This window comes from Manduca sexta, chromosome 24 (genome assembly GCF_014839805.1).
Source record: "Manduca sexta isolate Smith_Timp_Sample1 chromosome 24, JHU_Msex_v1.0, whole genome shotgun sequence".
Classification (NCBI taxonomy): Eukaryota; Metazoa; Arthropoda; class Insecta; order Lepidoptera; family Sphingidae; genus Manduca; species Manduca sexta.
The window spans coordinates 15,918,198-15,936,197 of NC_051138.1; the positions used below are offsets into that span (position 1 = coordinate 15,918,198).

Genomic DNA, 18,000 nt, shown 5'->3' on the forward strand with positions numbered 1-18,000 from the left:
GATATGTTGACAAAATTAAGGAAAAGAAGAGTGTAGAAGAGCGAGGGGAGGTTGCTTCATACTTTTCTGTGAGTATTTATTACTTTTGTGAATTTGGGTTAGATGTAGAGGAAATTTGGTATTCTACAGCACCACGATGATATAAAAAACAGAATGAAAAAAAATATGAATATCTTTATTCTTTAAGTGTATTGTATTTGTAATGACACATCCAGGCTATAATCGTTTTGCCTCCAGACTGGATGCCGGACGAGTGTTGGGACAACGTGACGGAGCTGGACAAGCTGCCCGGCTTCCACGGCGTCATCGACGCGTTCGAGGTGTTCAGCAAGGAGTGGCGCGAGTGGTACCTCAACCCTGAGCCTGAGCTGCAGCCGCTCATTGGTACGTACGCTTACATTCTTGCTGCCTCTTATATTTCCGTAATATAAATAGGACTGGTGTATTTATGGTGTCACATGACAGTTGGTGATCAAGCTGTTAATTTATCAGTGTTAACTTCTAGAAGAACGCTGATTGTTTAATGGATGTTTCAGGAACGCAAAGAGACATTTCGGGCTAAAAGGTCCATGTCAACGATTACATTGATGGTGAATGTTTGGGACAGCACCCATTTGTTGAATGACCCGCAGTTTGGCATCACTTGACATAATCATGAAACGTTGGTAATGTGCATACCAGGTGATTGGAACGACATCTGCAACGACTTCCAGCGCATCCTGTTCGTTCGGTCGCTGCGCGTGGACCGCGTGTCCGCCTGCATCACCACCTTCATTATCAACGTCCTCGGCCCGCGGTACGTGGAGCCGCCCGTGCTCGACATCAAGGTATACCACGTGGTTTGCTGAGGATCAAATCCACCACCATAGTAACTATTTCATAGTCATTCACCTCTATGATATGATATTCTATAGAATAGACTATTCCAAATGTCTGCACTATTTGTGTAAATTTAACCAGACCAAAACGCCGCGAATGCAGTGTCCGTGGAAGCATCGCGCAAACACGCGTATTCGCGGCACATGCGTTGAATTTGGACGCATCCTAAACCTAGCACGTTCGTATGCTTTGGGGTACTTAGTGAGATGAGAGTATGTCGGTCCTTATTGTTGTAGGCTGCTTGGGAAGAGTCCTCTTGGAAGACGTCTCTTCTTTTCGTGCTATCGCCTGGGGTCGACCCCACTGCGTCTCTCATTCAGCTGGCCGTCGACGTGAAGATGTTTGATAAGTTCCAGTCGCTCAGTCTTGGGCAAGGACAAGCGCCTACGGCGGCTAGGTAAATTGTCTTATTTGGAACAGTAGCTTTTACAAATTTGGGCCTAATAGACTTCGGTAAAATTTTCAATTTCACCTTCCAAATAATGTATGACATAAGAAATAGAAAGCTGTGGAATGCTAGGGTTTGACCTTGAATAGTTGCGTTGTCCAATTGTTGGAAATTTTTGTCCAGGATGCTAGCCCACGGTATGAAGGAAGGTGGTTGGGTGTTCCTGGCCAACTGCCACCTGGCGTGTGAGTGGCTCGGGTCGCTGCGAGGACTGGATAATCCTAAGATCCATCCGCGGTTCCGGCTCTGGCTTACCTCCATGCCGGATGATAAATTTCCTCTCAACATACTGCAGAGGAGTATCAAGATGACCACGGAACCGCCGCAGGTTTGTATAGCGATTGTCTCACGCATATCCTGGAAACGTAGGAGCGGTTTTGATGATTCCTTTTTATGTCCATTTTTGTGAGAGAAGACCCTGGCAGTTTGCCAGTAGCTGAAAAAACGAGGTTAATTTAGTTTTAATCGCTTTTAGTATATGTATATTAATTACTATATAGCTGCTGTTGCAATGGACTAGCCCGCATCTTCTACTACATGCTTGAATTGTTTAGATAAATTTAATTTTGTTAGCCAGTAAATCATCGGGCTCTTGATCCAGGAAAAACCCCTCCAGCAATAGTCCTAAAGCTGAATTGTTACCTTTACCCAGGGTCTGAAAGGTAATATGGTGCGCATATTCGCGAACATAAACGAGGACAAGTTCGACGAGGCGACGCCCAAGTATCGCCGGCTGCTGTTCTGCGTGTCGTTCTTCCACTGCACGCTCATCGCCAGGAAGCGATTCCGACAGCTCGGCTACAACGCCGTGTATAGCTTCAACGATGCTGATTTTGACGTGAGGCTTTCTTTATTTACCGTTTCTTTCATCTGGTATAGAATATTGTTCTTTAAATTATCTGATAGTTTCCAGAATTGTGTCGGTCAGTTGTAGTGGATATATCTCATTAATAACTGAAAGCGAATCGTGAAACCTATCCGATATAGCTGTTGTCCATTTTTTATTTTTGTAAAAGATATTGAACTCAAATTAAAGAGTTCAGTAGTATCAATATCTATAAAAAGTACAGACCTGCTCTAACAGCATGGAGTGTATACTCAACGAAGTTATGTCTAGATGTGTTTCTGACTAATGCAATAACTATGTGTACGTAAGCATAAATGTCAATTTCTTTTCACCTCAGGTATCAGACAACCTCCTAGCGAACTATCTGGAAGAGTACGAGGAGGTCCCGTGGGACGCGCTGCGGTACCTGTTCGCGATCATCAACTACGGCGGCCACATCACCGACGACTGGGACAAGCGCGTGCTCATCGCGTACATCAACCAGTTCTTCTGCGAGGAGGCGCTCGACACACCCTTCTATAGGTACCAGTTTTGTTACTGGTGGTGGATCATATTATGTGCCTGATATGGCGATAGGTGCGTCCTCTATCACATCATGGGACGGAATACACACGGCAGAAATTGGTGCGCCAGTTGCGCCTCTGTTTACTCCTTGGGGATAAAAGGTGAGAGTGTGTTTCATGTTTTGCTTGGAGTACAGCCGGTTAACTACACCTGGTACGTTCAAATTACTCATCTAATATATACAGCTAGCTTTTGCTCGCGATTTCGCCCGCGTGAAGGAATTTTCCGGGATAGATGTCCTGCTATATATTTTCCCAGGATAGAAAGCTTATAACCTTCCCAGGGTCTTAAACTATCTCCATATCAAATTTCTTAAAAATACGTTCAGTACATTTTGAGAAAATCGATAACATACAGACAGACAGAAAAGAGGATTTTGTTTTATAATGCGTATAGATTAGACACATAAACATACATACATAACATCACGCATTTTATCCCCGAAGGGGTATGCAGAGGCGCAACTAGGGCACCCACTTTTCGCCAAGTATGTTCCGTCCCATGATGTGATAGGGGGCGGGCCTATCGCCATATCGGGCACAAATTCCAGACTCCAGGCTGATACTGAGCAGAAAAACCCAAATATCACTTTGCCCGACCCGGGATTCGAACCCAGGACCTCAGAGCGCCATTGTACCGGACGTGCAATACAACTACGCCACCGAGGCAGTCAGATTTCAGGCAGTAGATTAGACATAGAATGTGAAAAAATATATTATAATTGAAGGGACAACAAAGAAGGCATTCCTATGTAGTACACGGCCGGTCATGATCACGTGACCCTGTGGGAAGGCTGCAGGGATGCAAATATTGACGAGCGCAATGTCTATACTTCACGTGGGTTCGACTGACGTCGTGACGAGTCAACAGAATGACTCGGGAACGGAGCGTTTATTAGCCTCAACTCCTACCTTTGTGGATATTTGTGAAACAGTTTACCGTTTTACGTATTCCGCGCTGTTTCATACTTTGAGCGTGAAGATGCTGTTATGTAGTTAGTAAAAAAAAAAATATGTCGTCGAGGGACCGGATAGTCATTTTATTTCCTTCTTTTTATTTGGTTCATAAAACCTGTTGTACACGGTTACAGGGTTCAAGACAAAAAATATTACATTACGTTCATTGACAAACACAACATGCATTTAATCTAAATTTCGGCTTAACTATATTAAATATCAAGAATATAATATAAACAATAGGGGACCGGCCTAAGCTTGATTTTGTACATTATTCTATATGTAATGGTTAATAATACGAAAATGAAGCACTCCTACGAAAACTGTATAAAAATTGGTTAATAAATGAGCGAGTAATTGATATTTAAAATATTGTAATGTGCAGAAGTGGGCGCGATGTGGGGATATCGCTTCATCTCTTTTTTTCGCACGCGTCGTAATTCCCGATGACGTCACATGTGGGTATTGTGTCTCTTTTCTGTTTCTTGTTAATTACCCCTTCCGCCGAAATTCAAAGACTTGTAACTTGTTGATTTTTTACCGGATTTTAACAATTCCTTCTGTGTTATAATTTATATTATGTAAATATTTGATAATAGTAAAAAACAAAAATGAGTCCCGTGCCCTATTAGGGTAACAAAGTGACAGTGTGAAATAATACTGAAAAAGAAAGACTAGACAAAAATAAACGTTTATTATAATGCTATAAGGCTAACAAATTTTTTATAAGGACTTAATTAAAAATAGTATTTTCAACAAACATGAGAATGTTATCTACAGCCTTTCAGGGTGGGTTGGTGTGATGGGGGCAGTAAGCTAATGTGATGGGCAATGTCCTTAACCGTCGTAGCTATAAAAACCTTTTTTGAGAGACTTACAAATGCTTTTTTTTTCCACATCTTGTCCCCAGAAACGATAAACAGTCTCTTATTTATCAATCTATATATATAAAAATGAGTCCTTATTTCCCTTGGTCACGCCATCACGCGTGAACGGCTGGACCGATTCCACTATTTTTTTTTTGTTGTTTTTGTTATTATCAAGAGAAGGCTCTTATGAAAAAAATAATTAAGGAAGTTGAGCGGAACGTTAGAAAATTTAAGAAAAGTTAATTTCAGCGATTGACAGAATGCGCGCTGCAAATTCATAGTTAAGACATTCATAGGAAATACATCAAGACACTTGAATAAAAGAAAACAATAAAAATGATAAATAACAAAAACAGTTAGTTTTAAACTATATTATAGCTTGAATGGTGAAGTGTATATGCGTGATGGCAGGCTGTCGTCGCTGCCCGCGTACCACATCCCGCGGGACGGCAGCCTGGAGTCGTACCGCGACTTCCTGGACGTGCTGCCGGCGGCCGAGCGCGCCGAGTCCGTGGGGCAGCACGCCTCCGCCGACGTCGCCACGCTGGCGCAGGTACCGCCGCCACCGCCACTGTATTATATACTTGCCCACTGCTGAACACGGGCCTGTTCTACTACTGAGAGGGATTAGGCCTTAGTCCACCACGCTGGCCTAGTGCGGATTGGTAGACTTCACACACCTTCGAAATTCCTATAGAGAACTTCTCAGATATGCAGGTTTCCTCACGATGTTTTTCCTTCACCGTTAAAGCGAACGATAAATTCACAAAGAATACACACATGATTTTAGAAGTCAGAGGTGCCCTTGGGATTTGAACCTGCGGACATTCGTCTTGGCAGTCCGTTCCACGACTAACTAGGCTATCACCGCTTATTAAGATGGAAAAACCCAGTCACAATTATAATTTTTAGCCCGATCCGGAATTCAAACCGACGATCTCAGTGCGGTAGTCGTACTCATACCGCATTACAACTACGCCACAGAGGCATTGGCAATATAAAACTAGCTTACAATACTGCGTACTTGTTTAACAAGTGCGTACGCACTTTTAGCACGTATTGATGTTCTCGCTTCTTCGTGACCTCATACAAATTTCATATTTATTCAAATTAATTTGCGGTATGTTACAGTTATAATTTAAATCAACATTGTACACTAAAAACGTCGAATAATAATGTTGTCAGGATGCAATCATAATGACGTCCACACTGTTTGCGCTCGCGTCGACCGGCGGTGGCGGCGGAGGTGGCGGAGAAGATCAGAAGGCTAGTTTATAAATGTTTAATCTAGAATACTAATGTACTTGAAACGTAATGATTCTTCTAAATCATTGATTCCCGAAGTGGTCCAGGAGGACCCCAAGGTGTCCACGAGAGACTTAACGGGGATCTACGTTGGCATGACCAAGAAATGGGGGTCCACAAGCCGTAAGCGGGGGTCCACGAAAATTTATCTGGTTTCATAATAAATTATTAAAATGTTGGCTTGATTTCAACTACCAATGTAGGTGGATATTATTGATAGGGGTCGTAAGAGGGCGGTAGTTGTAATGCACTTTCTCTGAGGAAATACAAAAAAATGTACCGAAACCAGTAAAATTTTTAATAGGCCTATGAGTAAAAAAAGTTTGAAAACCTCTGCTTTAGATAATACTACTTATTTGAAGTGTGTTACTTTACTGTACTAGGTCATCCTATAATAGCAGTAGAAAAGAGGAAAATAAATTCATTGTTATTATTAAATATTTTTCCATACCAGATGAGCTGACTTCCCTTATTTATCTTAAGATATGTTTGGAATTTTTCAGAACGGTCTTTGGATAAAACTGACTACCGCAACGTAAAACTTCATTTACTTAACTCCAATTTAGTGACTTTATTGTCATATAACACAGAGGCATCAGTTCCAACCATTTATGCTCTAAGGTGGACGAGCTGGCGGCAGAGATGCTATCAAAACTGCCGAACAAGATCGACGTGGAGACGACGGAGCGGATGATGGGCCCCGAGATCGTGATGCCGATGTGCGTGTCGCTGCTGCAGGAGATCGGCTACTACAACGTGCTCATCACCGCCATCACCGCCGGGCTCAAGGTAACGCGTACATGATAATCGATTCTTACGTTAATTCGATTTAATCGATTATTCGCGCATTTGATTCATTTGGGTCTTCTTTGTTCTACTTTGTTTTTTACACTATTTCCCTGGTTATTTAAATATCTATGGGCAATTGTGGACCCTTGCCATCAAGCACTCCAACTTCGGTCCCACTTCATCTATATATATAAAAATCAATTGCTGTTCGTTAGTCTCGCTAAAACTCGAGAACGGCTGAACCGATTTGGCTAATTTTGGTTTTGAATTAATTGTAGAAGTCCAGGGATGGATTAAACGGTGACGAACATACATAATAAATAACGGAAAATACTAAAAACGACAATATAAGTTTTCAATACAAAATGTTCCTAGCCATGAAACATTCGATGTCTTTTGTCTTTTTAGAAATAAAGAATTGGCCTGGCTGTCACATATATATAGGTGCGTTCAGAAATTTGTCTGTTTCATAGTTGTACTATGAGGTCCGATTTCTTTGGTTTATTTTGTTCAAATACAAAACATTTCAGAAATAAATAAAGTGTAAAAGTGTCAGTGGGTTCTTAAAAATAGAAAATAAATAAATAAATTTCAAGACTATTATTAAAATCTATCATCAATTTGTCAGTGCGTGAGAACTTTATTTAATGTTATTGTCGCAAAATGCCACGGAGAAGATGACTTAGATCGTCGAAGTTTATCAAATGTGCGACGAGCTTCTTCACGTGCAAGCCGTACTGTTGACTAACGGGAGACAGATAATGATAACATACGTATTGGTATGGCAAAATTGCGTTCCACGATGAATAATAATAATAAATGTATGTAGGTGATACGAAGTTCACCGGGTCATCTAGTACTATATAAAAAAATGTTTAAGTTATTTTTTTAACTATACCTACTATATTAGTATTTGATTGTTGATTGCCGCTCTAAAACATCGGATCAAACTATACGAAAATACATTTCCACCTACAGTAAACTACAAAATGTTTAAAAAACCAGAAGAATAACACTGGGATTTTTGACAAAAAATATTATAAAACATCTTTGGCCTATGTTAGCAGGGGAAAGACGAATATCTGGTTTCAGTTAGTAATGCAATATCAAAGTGACCCTGTTTGTCTTGTATGGCAGGAGATGCGGCGTGCCATCGAGGGTCTGGTGGTTATGTCCGAGATGTTAGAGGACATGTACACGTGCATATTCGAGGGGAAAGTACCTTCCTTCTGGCAGAAAGGTTCTTGTCTAGATATCTTGTTAATATTAGATGATTGATATTGATGAAAATAGTAAAAAAATAGCTTCATGTGTGTGGACTTTCGAAAGTGCTGTAGTTAATGTTGTTAAATTATGTAATGTATAACTCGTGCGACTATATTGATTGATATTATAATTGAGTTGGTATATAAAGCTGAAAATGTGAAATATTTTTTTCCGTGATCACTTTTACTTTATAGGTTGAATCTCATGGTTTCTATCAATCGAAATAACCGCATTCTTAATTTTTGATCCCATAAATAAACCAATTAAAATAAGTAATTTGTAAGTATGTCAAAAATCTTTTTATTGGTCCATAATCGCAACGGATGGAAACAAGTGATTGTGGTTGTTTGTTAAACTAGTGGTGAATACACGTGTGAGTGTGTGGTGGATGTGTGAATGTGTCAGGGCGTCCGTCGATGAAGCCGCTGGGGTCGTGGTGCCGCGAGCTGTGGCTGCGCGGGGCGCACCTGGGCGGGTGGGCCAACGCGCCCCGCGCGCCCCCCACGCTGTGCTGGCTGCCCGCCTTCGTCGCGCCCACCGGCTTCCTCACCGCTGTCATGTGTGAATGTGTGAATGTGTCAGGGCGTCCGTCGATGAAGCCGCTGGGGTCGTGGTGCCGCGAGCTGTGGCTGCGCGGGGCGCACCTGGGCGGGTGGGCCAACGCGCCCCGCGCGCCCCCCACGCTGTGCTGGCTGCCCGCCTTCGTCGCGCCCACCGGCTTCCTCACCGCTGTCATGTGTGAATGTGTGAATGTGTCAGGGCGTCCGTCGATGAAGCCGCTGGGGTCGTGGTGCCGCGAGCTGTGGCTGCGCGGGGCGCACCTGGGCGGGTGGGCCAACGCGCCCCGCGCGCCCCACGCTGTGCTGGCTGCCCGCCTTCGTCGCGCCCACCGGCTTCCTCACCGCTGTCATGTGTGAATGTGTGAATGTGTCAGGGCGTCCGTCGATGAAGCCGCTGGGGTCGTGGTGCCGCGAGCTGTGGCTGCGCGGGGCGCACCTGGGCGGGTGGGCCAACGCGCCCCGCGCGCCCCCCACGCTGTGCTGGCTGCCCGCCTTCGTCGCGCCCACCGGCTTCCTCACCGCTGTCATGTGTGAATGTGTGAATGTGTCAGGGCGTCCGTCGATGAAGCCGCTGGGGTCGTGGTGCCGCGAGCTGTGGCTGCGCGGGGCGCACCTGGGCGGGTGGGCCAACGCGCCGCGCGCGCCCCACGCTGTGCTGGCTGCCCGCCTTCGTCGCGCCCACCGGCTTCCTCACCGCTGTCATGTGTGAATGTGTGAATGTGTCAGGGCGTCCGTCGATGAAGCCGCTGGGGTCGTGGTGCCGCGAGCTGTGGCTGCGCGGGGCGCACCTGGGCGGGTGGGCCAACGCGCCCCGCGCGCCCCCCACGCTGTGCTGGCTGCCCGCCTTCGTCGCGCCCACCGGCTTCCTCACCGCTGTCATGTGTGAATGTGTGAATGTGTCAGGGCGTCCGTCGATGAAGCCGCTGGGGTCGTGGTGCCGCGAGCTGTGGCTGCGCGGGGCGCACCTGGGCGGGTGGGCCAACGCGCCCCGCGCGCCCCCCACGCTGTGCTGGCTGCCCGCCTTCGTCGCGCCCACCGGCTTCCTCACCGCTGTCATGCAGGCTTGTGCAATTTTTTTTTATTCGATTCTCTAAACTGTTGATTTCCAAAGTGGTCCAGGTAGACCCCCAGGGGTCCATGGGAAACTTCAGGGGGTCTACGTTGGCGTGACTAATAAATGAATGAAGGAATGCCACGATTCCTAAGCGGGGGTCCACGAAAATTTAACGAGTTTGATAGGTGAAGTCAAGCTAACATATTTAGGTACTATCAATGTAGGCAGATAATATTGATAGAGGGGTTGTAAGGGGCATGGTGACCCCAACTTAACGCCCCGCGATAGCTGGGCGGTAGTTGTAATGCACTTTTTCTGCGAAACCTAAAAAAAAAATAGGTCCGTCGGAACCAAAATAATTTCAAAGGGGCTAAGAGAAAAAAAGTTTGGGAACCTCTGCTATAAACAGATGAACAATAATTTAAAAAAAAATTATAAAATATAAAATTCCAATAATTGACATCAACTTGATGTGATGACAGCTAGCGCATATTACATGACTATATTACATACGGTAATTAGACTAGATCATAGTTATACTCCCATATATTGTATTGTAACCATCCACGAGGACACTGATGAAGTTGATAGCCTTTCATTTTTGTCAATGACAATCATATTAGCATCCATTAACAACTGTGGTGTTGAACTATGGTGTTTTTAGACGACGGCCCGCGGCGAGGGCTGGCCGATCGACACGCTGTGCTGGGAGTTCACGGTGATGCCTCTCGACGAGGGCTCGTTCGTGCGTCCGCCACGAGACGGCGGCGTCTACATACGGTCAGTCGAACCATCATCCTTCTTCCCCATTTGAATTGTACTAGTTGTAATATTTAGTAGTAGTATTCTGTATCTGCCAGGATAACTACCCCCGTACACAATGTGTTAAACCTAATGTTACGCGCGGCTATCCTAGTCAATGATATCGGGCGTTTCCGGAAGTATTCGGCTGCGCGGGCAGGCTGACAGAAGAGACTATTATATTATTCTCTCTGGTTGGACGTTGTCAAAAAATGTCTAAAATTGTATTCTTGCTAATATAATGTTTACTGTAAAAAGAGCGTTTAACACTAATCATAGTGGTCCATGTGTGTCATGTTCCGGAATCAGCCTTTGTATATTCTAACAACCGACATAAATGTGTCGCCTGGCGAGGTATAATCATATCTCAGCCGACACTCTATCTAGTACCCCACTTCGCTTGCCGCTAGGTTCAGTGTGATTACTTCGCTGTGCCAGTAGAAATGAAACCGTGACGGCTTTAAAGTAGGGAGGGAGACGAACCGGGCATATTTGAATGTGGATGTCAAATCTAAAATAATGTTACGGTTTGTGGAAAGTGGGAAAATTACCTATTTATTTATTTATTTAAAGACCTCCAACAATGGATACACGGCATATAATAAATACAATGTCGTAATATTGGTACAATTAACAATGTGACGTGCCTCTTCAATTATAGGAGACCACAGCATGCAAATTTATAATTTATATTTATATATTATGTAAGTATTTTATTTATTTATGTATTTCTATAATATTATCGTTTGCAGGTTGACTAAATTTTACACATGTATGCTTGTTTTGAGTCTTGTATGTCTACTTACTTAACTAATTTAGTTCTATTTATATTATAAAAAGTGGACGGTAATTTATACACCGTAATGATTTATTTATATTCATAAAAAACGTTTACAGCACATAAGCATTGATATAAGAACGATTCAAGCAGTAAAGAGTAAATAATTAGTTGTAAATCAGAACAAAATTAAATGTTTATCTTAAAGTGAAATTAAAATCACTCCATCATTTGTATAGTACCAAGTAGACAGGATTAATATTTCACAAATCATTTACCTAATACCTAATAATAAGTGATTGCCGGGAACAAGTACATGAATGTACACTCTAATAGTAAACCGTATTGCGGATGTATTGACATTTCTAAAGATACGATACAAATTTAAAGGGGAGTAGGGTAGTTCCTTATGTTTTATTTTGTAAATTATTTTATATGTAGCAGAAAAAAATAATATAAAGAAATTCTTCTGTGAAATCAGCGTCAAAATTTGTTGAAAAATAAAGGCGTTATTCATACGTGAAATATTTTTGTGAACCAAAATTATTATATTAAAAGAGGTGTGGTGGGTTTATCACGCTATCTCTTTCTCACGTACGCACCGTAACAGTCGGTGACGTCACTGTTTGCTATTACTGTTATTTGATAGCTACCCCTTCCACCAAATTTTAAAGCGTTAAAACTTAATAATTATTGCGTAGATTTTGAAAATTCCTTTTCTTTAGATTTTGGATGACATAATATATTTTTGATAAAAAACTTAGCCATCGGAACGGTATAAATAAAACTATATGCGTACATATGATGCATTCAATTACCAGCATCTTGATTCCATCTTCACTTAACAGTAGTATTGGTAAACTTATCAAACTAATATAATATTATCCATTTTATAATCTTTGTAAAGATAACTTAATCCTACGTTCCTAAAATACTGTAAAAAAAATAAACTGACAATAGTATGAATAATGATATCAACCCTGTATTATAATATAGTGCCCCACTTTTGGGGAAGCTCCTTTACTTATAAGCAATATTAAGTCTCTCATACACCACCAATTTTTTTACGGTTGAGAAGACTACGTATCATTGGAGATTTTAAAGTAAGGTCTTAGATATTGCTACCTCACAACGTTTATCCTCAACTGAAAGTAACTGAACAGTCAGAGGTGTGTGCCCGGCGAACGGAGTCGAATTCACGATCTCATTGTACAAAAATATGTAAAATTATTGTATTAATGCAATATTTCCAATGCTATCAGGTGCCAAATTCATGCCTCGATTTCCCTGTACGGCGGAGGCAGAGTATGCTCATCCATAAGCCTAGCGATGTCGATGCCTTGCTCTACGGGGGGCAGATCCCGCTCCCGCTCGCCCAACAGGATCGGCACCGAGACTTTAGCGTTGCAGTGAGGCATCGGCAGTCTGATGGTCATCAAGATCTCATACACGTTGTTGATCACCTTGCTGTTTTGGATGGTGCACTCCCAAGTCACAATCGGCACGCTGATAGTCATGTTCGCTACACTATTCGCCGATACTCCCACGGTCTCTCCCCCACACTGTTCTACTGTTTCCTCCGCTACTCTGGACTTCCAGCAATCTGCTGTGAACACAGTCTTTCTTACAAGTTCTGCCTTTATACTCTTTATGTTCACGCTTGTGTCGTTGTTTATGATTAGTTTGATGTCCACCCTCTCCCCCGGTTTTACAGACGGCTTAGCAATCCTGGCTTTTAAGTTTATCTTCTGATTACCTGAGGACAGCGGTTTGAACAATGTCTTCTCCATTTGGAACGTGATCGGTGTGTCGGGAATCGGGCGCACGTGATCTAAGTAACTGCGCACGACTATGTACTGTTTGAAGACTTTTGTCAGTGTGAGAACGGCCTGTTTCTTGAATTCCAAGATTATCGCGTAGTTGATGTGACCCCACGCGTGCTGGAACGATGAGGGTATGTCGTGCGGAAGGGTGTACACAAACCTATACTCGTAAGCGCCTATCGGTAGGGTATCTGTGTATCTAGGCAGCAAACTGTCCACTTTACATATGACTATGTCCGTGCCCGTGTACCTGGTTCTGGAATTGTCATCTTCGGTTTCGTGCCACGAGCAATACGCCTGGCCCATGAGCGAGATTGTGGCGTGTTCGTACTTTGTAGGCACGTCTACAGCGTACTTGATGACGCCGGAGACGGGTCCGCCAGGCCGATGAACTCCTTCACTCGGTCTATCGATCAATATTTGGCACGCCACTCCCATTATCACGAAACACTTTTAATACGCGTTATTATTATTGTGAATGACAAATTGCGAACGTCGAGCGAGGAATGAGTAATGTTTGTTATGTATACGTAACAATGTTTTAAGCATCATGGATGGTGCGAGGGAGACAGTGGATATGGTTACGCATGTATGCGAGCGAGATATACGTACTAACCGGTGTCAAGAATAACGGGTGGGGAACGTAACCTTGTATAGTCACTAGTGAGTGTGATATAATACATAGTAGGCACACAATATGTATATTGCGAGTTTGTAAACAATCATCGTATGCTACTGTTTCAATCCGAAATATATTTTACTTGGTAAAATGGTTGAACAACGCTGTGGATATATTTGACTGCAGCTTAGAAGAGCCGACTCAATTCATATGGTGAATGAGAATACCGGCGACCCACCATGTTTACTTAATTCCAAATTCTGTGTTATGACTAATGAGGCTGCAACCCATTCATAATGCTCCTAAAACTATGGATGTCATGGACGGTTAGATCACTTATCGTCACGACGTATTCTGTTGCTTCAGTTATGAAAAATTAGCGAATTAAATTGTAGGAATTACGTCTAAGTGTGGGCAGAGACGTAACAAGTACACTCATGCTGTTAAAAGTAATAACACACATGATTAAATCAATTGGTACAAATTAATAGCACGTTTTTATTAATATTAAATAACAAAAACAGTCAAACATAGAATACAACTGAAATTAATTTAAATAAATAATAGAATAATAATTTAGCAAAGTAATAATATCACAATATTAATGACATACTCTCCTGTAATATATCAAAATACCCAGCATAAGGAGGACCAGATTCGCTTTTAGATCGAGTACAGAATATATTCGTTATTTTGTCACCAGCACAGGGTACCTCCTTATAGCTATCACAAAACGTTATGATCCCACTGAAGTTAGTCACTATTCTACTCTTCTCACCTTGGACGACATAATGTGCAATGTGTTCCTCATCAAGTCCCTTTAGCCACTGGAAACACAAACTTCATGCTACTCGTGCAGATGGGCTATGGATCTATGATATATTATGCTATATTTTTTTTCATATTTAATCATAATATTATTTATTACATCTACATACAGGGCTTTTTTATCTTTGCATCATTCAAAGGTTGACTGGTAGAAAATTCCAACGTAGTATAAAAAGTGTGTAAATAAATAAAATTCTTTGTTACACACATAATACAGGGCACATAATACTGGTAACCCCAGAGATTTGAGGGTAATCAACGGGTCACACTAACGTCTAATGTGTTTTATTATCCCATTAATTGAATAATAGACAATGCGTAGGTGTCTACCGACTTGTCGGGATAATTTACCAATGACATTTGAATCTGCAGTGTTTGTTAGTTTCCCATTAATTTGGATAATGGGTGTTTTAGATATTAACCTCAGCATGCCCCCAGCATGACACGATGATGAGGTATTAAAATTTTTACGATGAAAAACTCGCTGTGGAATCTTAGTTGCTATAGAGATCTTTGCTAGGATTAATTATTAAAGGTTTTCCTTATTTATACGTATAGGAATGTGTCACAATATGTTCACTTGTTGGTTTTTCTTGTATCCGAGTCGTGATGTTTGTACTCGTGCATGTGTTGCCAGCACGGTGGTAGTCGGGCATCCGCCTCCAAAGCTCTAACGTTCATGCCGTGAACATGCTCTGTCGCCCAGCAAGATCGGCACCATGACCGTAACGTTGCGATGCGGCACCGGCAAAACAGCCGTCACCAGGATCTTATACTCGTTGGATATCACCTTGCTGTGTTGCACGGTGCGCTCTAGCTCCAGTGTTGGCACGGTGACTGCCATCTCGGCTTTGCTGCGCGGCCGCACCTCCGCAGTCTCCACCATGCAGTTTTTAATCTTCTTCTCTCGGTTTGCAGTCCTTCCGCCGTCCGCTGTATATATAGTACATCTGACCAGCTCCGCTCTTAAACATTTCACGTGTACGGTGCTATCGTTAGTTATCATCAATTTGAGGTGAGCTCTGTCTCCCGGTATTATATAAGGTGTCGCTATCTCGCCTTTCAAATATACCTCTTGTTTCCCGAAAGACATCGGCTTGAATAATTTGTGGTCCGCACCAAAAACAGTTGGTGTGTCTAATAATGTAGCGTCCAAGTGGTTGCGTACAGTTATTTCCGCTTTGAAACTCTTAGTGGCGTTGAAGACGGCGTCTTTCTTGAACTCCAACAGTATCTTGTAACACACGTGGCCCGTCCGCGTCTTAAAGGACGGTGGGATGATCTTTGGCAACGTGAAGAGAAACCTGTGCTCGTATGCGCCTGCTGGGAGTGTTCGCGTCCTGTGCGTGGGGTTCAGCAGACTCACTTCTTCACAGACGTGGGATTCTTTTCCCGTGTAGTTGTAGGTTTCGTTGTCGGTGTCGCTCTCGGACCAGTGACACCATGATTCACCTCTGAGCGCGAGTATGATGTCCTTGTACTCTTTAGGCTGGTCCAGGGCGTACTTGACGACGCCGGTGACGGGCCCACCGGCTCTGTGCACGCCGTCGAACGGCCTGTCGATCAATATTTGACACAACACGCCCATCTTGGAAGCAAAACAAAACTGAATCTGTTTGGCAAAACGAGACTAGTTCGCGAGTAATCGGGGCTCTACCTATGAGTAATGTGTAAGGCATCATACACGCGAGCATTAAAATAAACGTGCGCCAACGCGCCTTTTCATCGCGTTGCATCCACGCTCGTCAAAGGATTTTTAAATAACAAATTTATTTGTATCTTGTTACGCATATGATATTAATTGAGATTGCAATTTTAGCAGTAAACCTCAGAATTATGTGTTAGGATCTCGCCTTAGGTGCTGTAAACGAAGTCAAAAAAGTTGACACAAATACTGATTTCGGAGTGTAAATTCAAAGTGCTTAAAAGAGTTCTTGCATTAACACAGAAGATACCTAGCATTAGGCCATACGTTTAAAATATCGCGCAGTAACACACAGCCAAAACGCTTGTCAAAACCTTGCCTTGCGTAGTACAAAAAAGACAAACATATGATTTCGTATTGTGTGCGAGCGAGACAAGGCACATAACTGATTAATGGAGGCAGTGTTGGCGGGGAACGCCGCGACGGAGGAAGCTTTGACTAGTCAATGGGTCATTATGTGTATATGTAAGGAAATACCCGGGGAATTTCACGTGGCAAATGAACAAAGATAATTTTTACAGTTCCTACATCATAACGGAACCCTTAGGTTCACATTGTTGTTCGTCTGTCTCTCACTCTCTCTCTCACTCTCTGTCTGTCTGTCGTGATCTTTTGCTCAGGAACGCGTACTGGTACCAAGTTGGAACACAATATATAAAATAATCGAGTATATGTATGATCTTTTTTAGCTGCGAAAAAAAGTATCTTGTAAGTCAACGTGATTAAAATATATTATGAACTTTTATGTCGTATGTTTTCGCGTGTTATACTATTCATCATGGGAATCAAAACCTCTAGATACTTCCTGTTGACTTACAATCATGAATTTTGGTAAGAAGCAATGTCTTAGCACATGTAAAGCAAAAATCTGAGGTAGGAAAAATTTTATATTTTAATATCTATGATATGAATTCTTGTACAAATACAATCTGCACTAGTCCGGTTTTTAATAATACTTTGAATTATTACCTGGCCAGAAAAATAGAAAACCGGCTAGATGACGATGCCACTTTTGCTTTTCCATTTTAAATTTGTCGTAGTCTATACAATAAATTAGTTCCATATTTTATTATAACATGTCGCTATGTTTTTTCCTGGTCAGATAGATTTAACATATTTTTTGTATACAACTAGAAAACGTGCCATACTGTTCGCCAGATGGTAAGTGTCACCGCCGCCACATACAGTAATAGTACCATCGGAAATTAGATTTACATTGTAAATCACTCTTCACCTACAGACAGAGGTTCTTTTTTAAATGCGAGCACGGCAAAGTGACTCAACTGCACTTGATGGTAAGTGGAGTGGGGTACGATAGAATGTCGACTGAGGAGTGATCTTCGACAGTCGACACAATTATGGCGGCCTGTTGGAACCGGATATACACAGGCTGATCCCGGAACGCGACTTACGTGGGCCAATATGGCGGGTTTTAACACCTTGTGTACGGTGGTCGCTATCTGGACTAATATAAAACATATCCTACCAACAGCAAAAACATATTGCTAATGCCAATATTCAACAACGCTACTAGAAAGTAAACAAACGTCCCCGCCAATTGAACCCGCGCCCCGCGCTCCGGCCGGTTTATCGCTGGCGCCACAAAGGTTGTCGCGATACGTCACAGCGAGTTCTATGTGGAAAATGCAAACTTGTTTGTGTGCCTAGTGCCCATCATTTATGGAGTAAATGTACGAAACATCTGTATATAACTATTTCCAAGGGCAACAAATGTTCCTACATTTTCTAGTCCTGTAGTTTTTCTAGTAATGGATAATAATCTGTAATGTACTGGGAACGGTTTTGTATTTGCCTTCATTGTTGCCTTCCTTCTTTGGCATTACGCGTGCAACAGACTATTATACCTATAGGATTTGTGTCACGACTATTTCTCGCCTAAATATAGCTA

At 42.5% G+C, this 18,000-nt stretch overlaps 4 protein-coding genes across 4 annotated transcripts; 2 read left to right on the plus strand and 2 right to left on the minus strand.

Moving 5' to 3' along the window:
- Nucleotides 1–120: 120 nt before the first annotated feature.
- Nucleotides 121–2,748, plus strand: LOC119190501 (dynein heavy chain 2, axonemal-like). The gene is made up of 6 exons (XM_037442513.1): nt 121–384; nt 682–827; nt 1,116–1,276; nt 1,451–1,655; nt 1,980–2,165; nt 2,512–2,748. The coding sequence occupies exons 1-6, from the start codon at nt 243–245 to the stop codon at nt 2,737–2,739; spliced, it is 1,068 nt and encodes a 355-aa protein (XP_037298410.1). The 5' UTR covers nt 121–242; the 3' UTR covers nt 2,740–2,748.
- A 2,212-nt stretch (nt 2,749–4,960) lies between these two features.
- Nucleotides 4,961–5,934, plus strand: LOC119190461 (dynein-1-beta heavy chain, flagellar inner arm I1 complex-like). The gene is made up of 2 exons (XM_037442429.1): nt 4,961–5,116; nt 5,749–5,934. The coding sequence occupies exons 1-2, from the start codon at nt 4,961–4,963 to the stop codon at nt 5,839–5,841; spliced, it is 249 nt and encodes an 82-aa protein (XP_037298326.1). The 3' UTR covers nt 5,842–5,934.
- A 5,251-nt stretch (nt 5,935–11,185) lies between these two features.
- LOC119190491 (arrestin domain-containing protein 5-like) lies at nt 11,186–13,518 on the minus strand. Its single transcript, XM_037442479.1, has one exon. It carries the CDS (start codon nt 13,375–13,377, stop codon nt 12,388–12,390), a length of 990 nt encoding a protein of 329 aa, XP_037298376.1. The 5' UTR covers nt 13,378–13,518; the 3' UTR covers nt 11,186–12,387.
- A 1,538-nt stretch (nt 13,519–15,056) lies between these two features.
- LOC119190462 (arrestin domain-containing protein 17-like) lies at nt 15,057–15,974 on the minus strand. The gene has a single exon (XM_037442430.1). It carries the CDS (start codon nt 15,972–15,974, stop codon nt 15,057–15,059), a length of 918 nt encoding a protein of 305 aa, XP_037298327.1.
- Between the last annotated feature and the right edge of the window lie 2,026 nt (nt 15,975–18,000).